Source organism: Lepidochelys kempii, chromosome 2 (genome assembly GCF_965140285.1).
Source record: "Lepidochelys kempii isolate rLepKem1 chromosome 2, rLepKem1.hap1, whole genome shotgun sequence".
Classification (NCBI taxonomy): domain Eukaryota; kingdom Metazoa; phylum Chordata; order Testudines; family Cheloniidae; genus Lepidochelys; species Lepidochelys kempii.
The window spans coordinates 103,635,373-103,645,989 of record NC_136381.1 but is presented as its reverse complement, the minus strand read 5'-3'; the positions used below and the strand labels follow the sequence as shown (position 1 = coordinate 103,645,989).

Below are 10,617 nucleotides of genomic sequence, written 5' to 3'. Positions count from 1 at the left end.
GATGCACTGGCCAGGTAGACAGGAAAAGAACCGCAAACTTTTGAATCTCATTTCCTGTTTGGCCAGCGTGGCAAGCTGCAGGTGGCCATGCAGAGGTCATCAGCACAGGTGACCATGATGGAATCCCAGAATCGCAAAAGAGCTCCAGCATGGACCGAACGGGAGGTACGGGATCTGATCGCTGTTTGGGGAGAGGAATCCGTGCTATCAGAACTCCGTTCCAGTTTTCGAAATGCCAAAACCTTTGTGAAAATCTCCCAGGGCATGAAGGACAGAGGCCATAACAGGGACCCGAAGCAGTGCCGCGTGAAACTGAAGGAGCTGAGGCAAGCCTACCAGAAAACCAGAGAGGCGAACAGCCGCTCTGGGTCAGAGCCCCAAACATGCCGCTTCTATGATGAGCTGCATGCCATTTTAGGGGGTTCAGCCACCACTACCCCAGCCGTGTTGTTTGACTCCTTCAATGGAGATGGAGGCAATACGGAAGCAGGTTTTGGGGACGAAGAAGATGAGGAGGAGGAGGAGGTTGTAGATAGCTCACAGCAAGCAAGCGGAGAAACCGGTTTTCCCGACAGCCAGGAACTGTTTCTCACCCTAGACCTGGAGCCAGTACCCCCCGAACCCACCCAAGGCTGCCTCCTGGACCCAGCAGGCGGAGAAGGGACCTCTGGTGAGTGTACCTTTTAAAATGCTATACATGGTTTAAAAGCAAGCATGTGAAAGGATTACTTTGCCCTAGCATTTGCGGTTCTCCTAGATGTAGTCCTAAAGCCTTTGCAAAAGGTTTCTGGGGAGGGCAGCCTTATTTCGTCCTTCATGGTAGGACACTTTACCACTCCAGGCCAGTAACACGTACTCGGGAATCACTGTAGAACAAAGCATTGCAGTGTATGTTTGCTGGCATTCAACCAAAATCCGTTCTTTATCTCTCTGTGTTATCCTCAGGAGAGTGAGATATAATTCATGGTCACCTGGTTGAAATAGAGTGCTTTTCTTCAGGGACACTCAGAGGTGCCCGTTCCTGCTGTGCTGTTTGCCTGTGGCTGAACAGAAATGTTCGCCGCTGTTAGCCACAGGGAGGGGGGAAGGTTGAGGGGGTAGTCACGCGGTGGGAGGAGGCAAAATGCGACCTTGTAACGAAAGCACATGTGCTATGTATGTAATGTTAACAGCAAGGTTTACCCTGAAAGAGTGTAGCGACTGTTTTATAAAATGTGTCTTTTTAAATACCGCTGTCCCTTTTTTTTTCTCCACCAGCTGCATGTGTTTCAATGATCACAGGATCTTCTCCTTCCCAGAGGCTAGTGAAGCTTAGAAAGAAAAAAAAACGCACTCGCGATGAAATGTTCTCCGAGCTCATGCTGTCCTCCCACACTGACAGAGCACAGACGAATGCGTGGAGGCAAATAATGTCAGAGTGCAGGAAAGCACAAAATGACCGGGAGGAGAGGTGGCGGGCTGAAGAGAGTAAGTGGCGGGCTGAAGACAGGGCTGAAGCTCAAATGTGGCGGCAGTGTGATGAGAGGAGGCAGGATTCAATGCTGAGGCTGCTGCAGGACCAAACCAGAATGCTCCAGTGTATGGTTGAGCTGCAGCAAAGGCAGCTGGAGCACAGACTGCCACTGCTGCCCCTCTGTAACCAACTGCCCTCCTCCCCAAGTTCCATAGCCTCCACACCCAGACACCCAAGAACGCGGTGGGGGGGCCTCCGGCCAACCAGCCACTCCACCACAGAGGATTGCCCAAAAAAAAGAAGGCTGTCATTCAATAAATTTTAAAGTTGTAAACTTTTAAAGTGCTGTGCTTAAAGTGCTGTGTGGCATTTTCCTTCCCTCCTCCACCACCCCTCCTGGGATACCTTGGTAGTCATCTCCCTATTTGTGTGATGAATGAATAACGAATGCATGACTGTGAAGCAGCAATGACTTTATTGCCTCTGCAAGCGGTGATTAAAGGGAGGAGAGGAGGGTGGTTAGCTTACAGGGAAGTAGAGTGAACCAAGGGGCGGGGGGTTTCATCAAGGAGAAACAAACAGAACTTTCACAGCGTAGCCTGGCCAGTCATGAAACTGGTTTTCAAAGCTTCTCTGATGCGTACCGCGCCCTCCTGTGCTCTTCTAACCACCCTGGTGTCTGGCTGCACGTAACCAGCAGCTAGCCGATTTGCCTCAGCCTCCCACCCCGCCATAAACGTCTCCCCCTTACTCTCACAGATATTGTGGAGCACACAGCAAGCAGTAATAACAGTGGGAATATTGGTTTCGCTGAGGTCTAAGCGAGTCACTAAACTGCGCCAGCGCGCCTTTAAACATCCAAATGCACATTCTACCACCATTCTGCACTTGCTCAGCCTGTAGTTGAACAGCTCCTGACTACTGTCCAGGCTGCCTGTGTATGGCTTCATGAGCCATGGCATTAAGGGGTAGGCTGGGTCCCCAAGGATACATATAGGCATTTCAACATCCCCAACAGTTATTTTCTGGTCTGGGAAGAAAGTCCCTTCCTGCAGCTTTTGAAACAGACCAGAGTTCCTGAAGATGCGAGCGTCATGCACCTTTCCCGGCCATCCCACGTTGATGTTGGTGAAACGTCCCTTGTGATCCACCAGAGCTTGCAGCACTATCGAAAAGTACCCCTTGCGGTTTATGTACTCGGCGGCTTGGTGCTCCGGTGCCAAGATAGGGATATGGGTTCCGTCTATAGCCCCACCACAGTTAGGGAATCCCATTGCAGCAAAGCCATCCACTATGACCTGCACATTTCCCAGGGTCACTACCCTTGATATCAGCAGATCTTTGATTGCATGAGCTACTTGCATAACAGCAGCCCCCACAGTAGATTTGCCCACTCCAAATTGATTCCCAACTGACCAGTAGCTGTCTGGCGTTGCAAGCTTCCACAGGGCTATCGCCACTCGCTTCTCAACAGTGAGGGCTGCTCTCATCCTGGTATTCATGCGCTTCAGGGCAGGGGAAAGCAAGTCACAAAGTTCCATGAAAGTGCCCTTACGCATGCGAAAGTTTCGCAGCCATTGGGAATCGTCCCAGACCTGCAACACTATGCGGTCCCACCAGTCTGTGCTTGTTTCCCGAGCCCAGAATCGGCGTTCCACAGCATGAACCTGCCCCATTAGCACCATGATGCATGCATTGGCAGGGCCCATGCTTTCAGAGAAATCTGTGTCCATGTCCTGATCACTCACGGGACCGCGCTGACGTTGCCTCCTCGCCCGGTATCGCGTTGCCATGTTCTGGTGCTGCATATACTGCTGGATAATGTGTGTGGTGGTTGATGTGCTCCTAATTGCCAAAATGAGCTCAGCGGCCTCCATGCTTGCCTTGGTATGGCGTCCGCACAGAAAAAAGGCACGGAACGATTGTCTGCCGTTGCTCTGACGGAGGGAGGGGCGACTGACGACACGGCTTACAGGGTTGGCTTCAGGGAGCTAAAATCAACAAAGGGTGTGCCTGTACATCAAGGAGTATTTCAGGCAGGACTGCACGGAGGGTTCCAATAAGAAATGGTGCACCAAAGTTATCGTTGTTATTGGAACAAGGAGGTTAGCCTGGCCTCTGATTGATACATGGCTAGATTAACCTCGCTGCGCCTTCTCTGTGAGTGACTGCAGTGTGATCTAGACAGGGGAGGAGGAAAATGAGTACAAAACAAATCTGGTCTATTTCTTGTTGTGACCCACTCCATCTATCCTTTACATCTTTGGCTGGCAGCAGACGGTGCAGAAGGACTGCATGCCATCCACATCTCATGGCTGCTTGGCAGAAGATGGTACAATACGACTGCTAGCAATCCTCATCTCTTGCCTGCCTGGCAGAAGATGGTACAGTACGACTGCTAGCAATCCTCATCTCTTGCCTGCCTGGCAGAAGATGGTACAGTACGACTGCTAGCAGTCCGTATCGCCTGCCCGCTCACCATAAGACGGTTCAATAGGACTGCAGGACTAAAGAGAATGACCTGGTCAAGTCACTCCAAATTTAGTCCCTGCGCCCATGTCTGCCCAGGCGCTCCCAGCCGACGTGGCCAGGAGCACCTCGGACACGACGAGGACGACTACCAATCGTATTGCACCGTCTGCTGCCAGAAGGCAATGGGTTGCTGCTACTGTGCAGCAAAGCCATACCGCGTCTGCCAGCACCCAGGAGACATAGGGTGACGGTTATCTGAGCGGGCTCCATGCTTGCCGTGGTATGGCGTCTGCACAGGTAACTCAGGAAAAAAGGCGCAAAATGATTGTCTGCCCTTGCTTTCACGGGGGGAGGGAGGGTGGGAACGGGGGCCTGACGATATGTACCCAGAACCACCCGCGACAATGTTTTAGCCCCATCAGGCATTGGGATATCAACCCAGAATTCCAATGGGCAGCGGAGACTGCGGGAACTGTGGGATAGCTACCCACAGTGCAACGCTCCGGAAGTCGACGCTTGCCTCGGTACTGTGGAAGTGCTCCGCCGAGTTAATGCACTTAATGCACTTAGAGCATTTTCTGTGGGGACACACACACTCGAATATATAAAACCGATTTAAAAAAAAACGACTTCTATAAATTCGACCTAATTTCGTAGTGTAGACATACCCTGAGAGACATGAAAAAGCAAAACAACCACCCCTTTCTTCCTCTGCCCCCAGACATTGAAAACTGCACCCTTGTGACTATGTGGCTGTGGGCAGTGCAAAGCTCAAGTTATTTCAACTAATTTGGCTTTAATAAATGACTAACATATAAACCTTCCCGGGATTTGTCTTTTTTGATGGCTTATTGTGGTGTACTATTATATTTTTATTATTCCATCCACTTCCAGGGTTTTGTTTAGAACCACTCCTGCCTAATTTTTGGAGGGCTCTCTCAACAAAAATAAGACATCACACACATCAAGAGATCCATCCTTTTAAGGGGTTGGCATCATACCAGTAGGGGCACAATTGGTGTAGAAGCTTTTTGTAGAACTTTAAGACTTCGACTTGGCAAAGAACTTAAATATATGCTTAATTTTAAGTGCACCCATGAAAAATGGAGATGGTATTAAGCATGTGCTTAAAGTTAAACATGCACTTAAGTGCTTTTCTGAATTGGGGTCTAAATGGGTAAATAATGCCACATGGTGGAGATGAACAGTGGGGAACTTTTGATATCATGTGAGTATGACATAGGAGAAGCTCTGTGGTGCGGATGGCTTGAATGGGGAATTGAAAAACAGAAGTGAAATTATCTGGGTAGATTTAAGGACAGAGCAATGGGTGTAATATCCTCAACCCAAAGCTGCACCCCAGTCAGGAATAATAACCTGGGTTTAAAAATTCTAAAATGTTGCTATGATTTATAGTAGCAAGAGATACTGAACATTTTGTTTCCTATAGCAGATTCCAGGAAGACAATGAAAATAGAGAGAGTGGAATTAATAATGGATATTGATATTGGGTTATAGAAATACCATAATAGTGGTTTCTATACATTAGTTTCATTTCAAATCTTTTTTATTGATTCAATAATTAACAGTAACAACCATAAAGACAATTACAAACAAATATAGATGTAAATCAAACAGATACTGTATAAATGAATGAACTTAATTTAGCGTTCCCCAGAAATCGTTATGCAAGAATATCTAAAATTGCATAGGCATTACTAATAGAATATGAAAGATAATTACCACGAGAATAATGACGCTAAACAAAGAAATTTTAACCTAAATACAAATACAACAAATTTTAAAAAATGAATAAATCAATAAAAACCAAATATTTAAACTTGATTACTTAAAGCTAGGTACCTAAATGCATTCTTAGGCACATAAATAAAAGTAGTCTGATTTTAAGAGATTCTGAGACTCTGTAACACACATTAATTTAAGCAGGGTGGGCTCAAGCCCTAACTGCACCAGAATAGGAGTGTTGTAAGCAAGGAATTGTGAAATACATTTACTATGGGATGATTTATCGAGTTAATAGAACACTGAAAATAGTAAAGTAAAGTATAAGAGCCACTCGCAAAACATCAGGTGCTGTGATTTCTACTTGTTTTTCCTTATGTTCTCTAAATAATTTAATTTTAATGTTTAACTGTAGTCATGTGAAAGGTGCAGCTGAAGAATTCAGTATTAACATTACCTTGTCTCAGTGTAAGAGGCCTATAATGTGTTTTTGTAGTTCCGACTTAATATGTTGACAATCCTTTCCAAGAAAATCATGGTCAGTTTTGTATTGATAACCCAACCTGGACTAGCTTGGCATTCTATTTCACTTATGCCTCTGATATTTTAGAAAACATATATTCATAATTAGGTGCTATTTGCTAATTTGAAACAGTTCTACCACTTATTTTGTCTTGCTCTGTTTTCTTTTGTCTTATGTTGAAACACAGTATCTAGCAGTCCAGAAGCGCGATCTCCTATTCTGGGTTCTGACACCAACTCCTGTGATGCTGGGCAAGTCAGTGAAGACCCAGGTCAGCAAGGTACTGAGCACCTCCATCTTGGGACAGAGTTTCTACAATTCCTGCTGAAGTCAATAAAAATTGAGGGTGCTCAGTAATTTGAGGTCTTAACCCAGTGTCTGTTTAAGATCCCACCACTATAAAATGGGGGTTAATAATTCCTACCTCACTGAGATATTGTTAGGATTTGATATTATTAAAGTGCTTGGAAGATGAAAAGTATTATGTACATACTTAAGCACCAGTCTTGCAAGATGCTTCACATGGGATTGGGCCCTTAGACTGTAATTACTTTGGGGCAGAGACTGTCTTCCTCTGTGCGTGTGTGTGTGTATTAACATAATATATTGTGGGTGCCATTGGAATACAATACATAATAAATATTGGAATGTCCTTCTGCCTGGTATATCCCCCCCCCCCACAAACTTGTAATTCCCTCACCAATAGTCCAAATAATCCCAGAACAAAATACATTAAATCAAACATTATAAAGCACCTCTCAGTCATTCAAAGCCAACAAAAACAAATCAAATTTTGAGTTTTCAGTTCAAACCATTTTGGATAAATGAACCAAAAATACACAAGAATAAAAATTAGGAACAAAACCCAACAGGAAACACTTTAAACATGACTGGTAAAATCCTGGCTCTAGTGAAGTTAATGGCAAGGCTCCCATTGACTTAATCAGAGTAAAGATTTCATCCCATAACTTTAAAACTCCTTTTCACAGATAAAAATTCTACCCAGGGCTGAGATATAGAATGTGAAATTTCATGGGAACGGTTTTCTTTTTGGGGAAGCTAACCAGGGGGTATTGAAAATTGGGTTGAAATTAGCTTCAGCCATACCTATGCAATGGGTACTCTGCTCCATAATTAAGTTTTGTCTATTTCACACATCTTATGTAAAAAAGGAAACAGCAACAAGATTTTAGGATGCACCCCCCCCCAAACATTAGTTTGGAGATTTTTATCAATATATAGTATTGAGTATTTATAGTATTTAAGGGCTCAGTACATTCTCTAATTTCTTAAAATGTAAAATAGGATAAAGGAAAAATGCAGTTTATTATGGGTTAGTGTGAAAGGGTCAGAATTTGACTTTTGATTTATATCGTGTCCATGGAGTTTAGCAAGGTGTATTTAAATTTATTAAAAGTAATCAGCCACACTTCCTTTTAAATGGCTGACGAGACCTCTGGGACTGAAGGGTACTATCATTATCAATTTTATCAGTAATGTTCCAACAGTCTTTGCACAACAACCTTTGACATTACATAAATAAAGAGAAATGAAGACAATTAGCAGGTTAAAAAATAACTCCAGTAAAGTGAGCATTTTTTTCCTAAACCATTTTATCTTTGCACAGCGTGAAGTAGTTAGCACTGGTGAACTATTTATAGAAAATGATTTGCTTAATGTAGCCTTTTGATTTGTTCATGAATTATCCACAAATTGACTTTATTATTTACAGAATTGTTTGGTGTTCAGAACTGTTCACCGGATACTTTATGCAAACACATTTCAGTCTATGGGTTGTTCATGAACTGTGTGTGTCAAGTATGTCTTCAGTTACTATTTATTGTTGGTCATCTAAGCATGTGATATGTGATTAAGTCAAGCAAGACACAGGATATTGCTTATGATTCCCGATTGGATGACCACAGCTAGATTTCAAAGAGATATCAAATAACTGTCCAAACTTCTGGACTGACTCTGTGAGAACACATCTGCATGAATATCCACAAGATTTTACATCTATATGAGACATTCCTGTGAGCAAAACATTGTTTGTACTAATGTTCATGGAAAATAAATTAAAAGGGTGATGAATATCAATGAAGCAAGTCTGTGTGTTTTAGTCCAACAAATGTTTGTACAGTAAATACTTTTTGCAGTATTCACACAGGAATATGGCACTTACTTTGTGTTGGCAAGACAGTAAGAGTTGAGGGAAAGGAGCTTATCTGTTTCTAAAACATTTTAAGACCCTCCCCTAGTTAGGAGTTCAAACCTGCAAGGCACTGAACACCCCCTGTGAGATGGTGAGCACTCATCAACCCCCGTTTACTCTTTTGGGCGTTGTGGATACTCAGTATCTTCCAGGAGGTACTTCATTCACATTTGCCACCATTGCAATTTGTTTTCCCTACAAATGTACGAACAAATTTTTGGTTGTTAGAATGTTTTCAGAATAAAAATGTCTTGTAAATTCTTGGGTGTAAGATGGGTTCACACAAAGAATCCTAGTCTAATGCTTAGCATCTTGCAGTATCAGGCCCTAAAACCACTAGTTTTTGCAAACATTTACAAATACTGATATAATAGCTATATCTTCCATGAAGTGGGGCAGAATATTATTTAACAATCTTAGTCCATGATCCCTTAGTCCCTTTTCTACTGGTGTTTGTTTTCAGCAGTATCTTATTGTCATAACTCAGGCCAACTTGCCATTGTCTTTAATGTTAGGCAGAGGGAGGACTGCAGGATTAGGCTCTTTATTATTTTTCTCTTTCCTAGTTAGGTGTAGTAATGGTTCTGAAATGCATAGTTTTGACCTGGATCCTGAGTCCCTGCTTTCCCTTCATTCACGGATGTTTGGAATCAGAGTTTCTGTTAAAGATAATTATGTAGAAAACCTGAAACAAAAAGACAAGACATAAGAACGGCCATACTGGGTCAGACCAATCATCCATCTAGCCCAGTATCCTGTCTTCTGAGAGTGGCCAGTGCCAGATGTTTCAGAGGGAATGAACAGAACAGAAGCAATTATTGAGTGATCCATCCCACATTATCTAGTCCCAGCATCTGGTAATCAGAGGCTTAGGGACACCCTAAGGTGCATGAGGTTGCATCCCTGATCATCTTGGCTAATACCCATTGATGAGTATCCTTCATGAACTTATCTAATTCTTTTTTTGAGCTGAGCTATACTTTTGGCCTTCACAACATCCCCTGGCAAAGTTAAAATCTGAATCTGAACTTCTCCAGGATTTGTGGTGATTAGGATCCAGGGTTTCAATTTGAGCCAGTATCTGGTTAAATTAAAATTAGTGCATTCTTATCACAGCTACTTAATATGACAAATTTATATTTTTGTTTGAATAAAGCCTGGCATTGTGTCATTTCATACTGGGGGGAAAAAACATGATTCAGGCCGATTATGCATCTCTTTGTTAGGACACAGACACAAGGAGAAAACATTACTAGACACTGTCAGACTGGGTATAAAGGTAATACCTGTAGTATTTTTGCATTAACAGAGCAGGTTCTTCTTCAAATATTGAATGAGTTCAATTTCATTTGTAAAAATGTGGCTCTTCCTGAAATTGTCAGTGATATGATAAAGCTAATTAAGACATGCATGGTGTTAACAGTTTCATTAGAGGAGATAATATTGCACAAGAAAAATAAGAAATCATTATGATGAATGCCTCAACATTACATTACATGTTAATGAAGTGTAAATGATCTAATTATTTTTGAAAGAATACAGATTCGATTAAACTGTCGGAATTAAATTGGAAAGGACAGCCTATTGTACTTTTTATGTACAGACAAGTTAGCGTTAATTAGGCACAATCTACAGGAACAAATGAGGCACAACCCTCAGTGAACAATCATGTATCCATTGCTCAAGGCAGGTTTCATAAAGAAATATATTAGGGGAAAAATTGTAAGTCAATTAAATACAGTGCTTTAGCAGTGGGAGGGAAAATGAGCAAAATCTGTGTTCCCTCCCCCTACACTCTGAGTGTTTATAATTCAAGCACTCTGCTAGTTCTGCTCCACCACTAATTTAATAAATACTAATTTTGCTTATGAGAAATTCTGATTCTGTCACCATTTACTCCCCATAAATGACTTTCTGGATCCCGGACGACTTTTTGGCTGGATGTTAATTTTTATCTTGGACCCTGCTCCCTGATCTGACCTAACATCAGACAATGAGAAAAATGTTAATAATGGTCACTAAGGCCTGGAAGAGGACATGATTGAGCCTCAAGTTGGCATAATTTGGCCATCTCTGAGGGTGGGTTAGGAATCACTTGAGGTAAACAATCAGAATGTCTGGCGCTTCACCTTTAGGGGATGTGGTTATTAGGCACAGGCAAACAGTTCAGCTAAATGGTGAACTTTCACCCAGAGCCCAAACCAAACTATCTTC

The 10,617-nt window shown here is 42.9% G+C and overlaps 1 protein-coding gene across 1 annotated transcript; it reads left to right on the top strand.

Moving 5' to 3' along the window:
- The first annotated feature begins 200 nt into the window (after positions 1–200).
- Positions 201–1,899, top strand: LOC144930155 (uncharacterized). Its single transcript, XM_078851296.1, has 2 exons — positions 201–670; positions 1,258–1,899. Exons 1-2 carry the CDS (start codon positions 265–267, stop codon positions 1,776–1,778), a joined length of 927 nt encoding a protein of 308 aa, XP_078707422.1. The 5' UTR covers positions 201–264; the 3' UTR covers positions 1,779–1,899.
- The last annotated feature ends 8,718 nt before the right edge of the window (positions 1,900–10,617 follow it).

What these genes read in the sequence shown, in the direction of transcription:
- LOC144930155 (XM_078851296.1), top strand. Translation starts at nt 265, where the DNA reads ATGAAGGACAGAGGCCATAACAGGGACCCGAAGCAGTGCCGCGTGAAA. An exon ending in AGGCGGAGAAGGGACCTCTG is followed by an intron (nt 671 to 1,257) that starts GTGAGTGTACCT and finishes TTTCTCCACCAG; the next exon opens with CTGCATGTGTTTCAATGATC.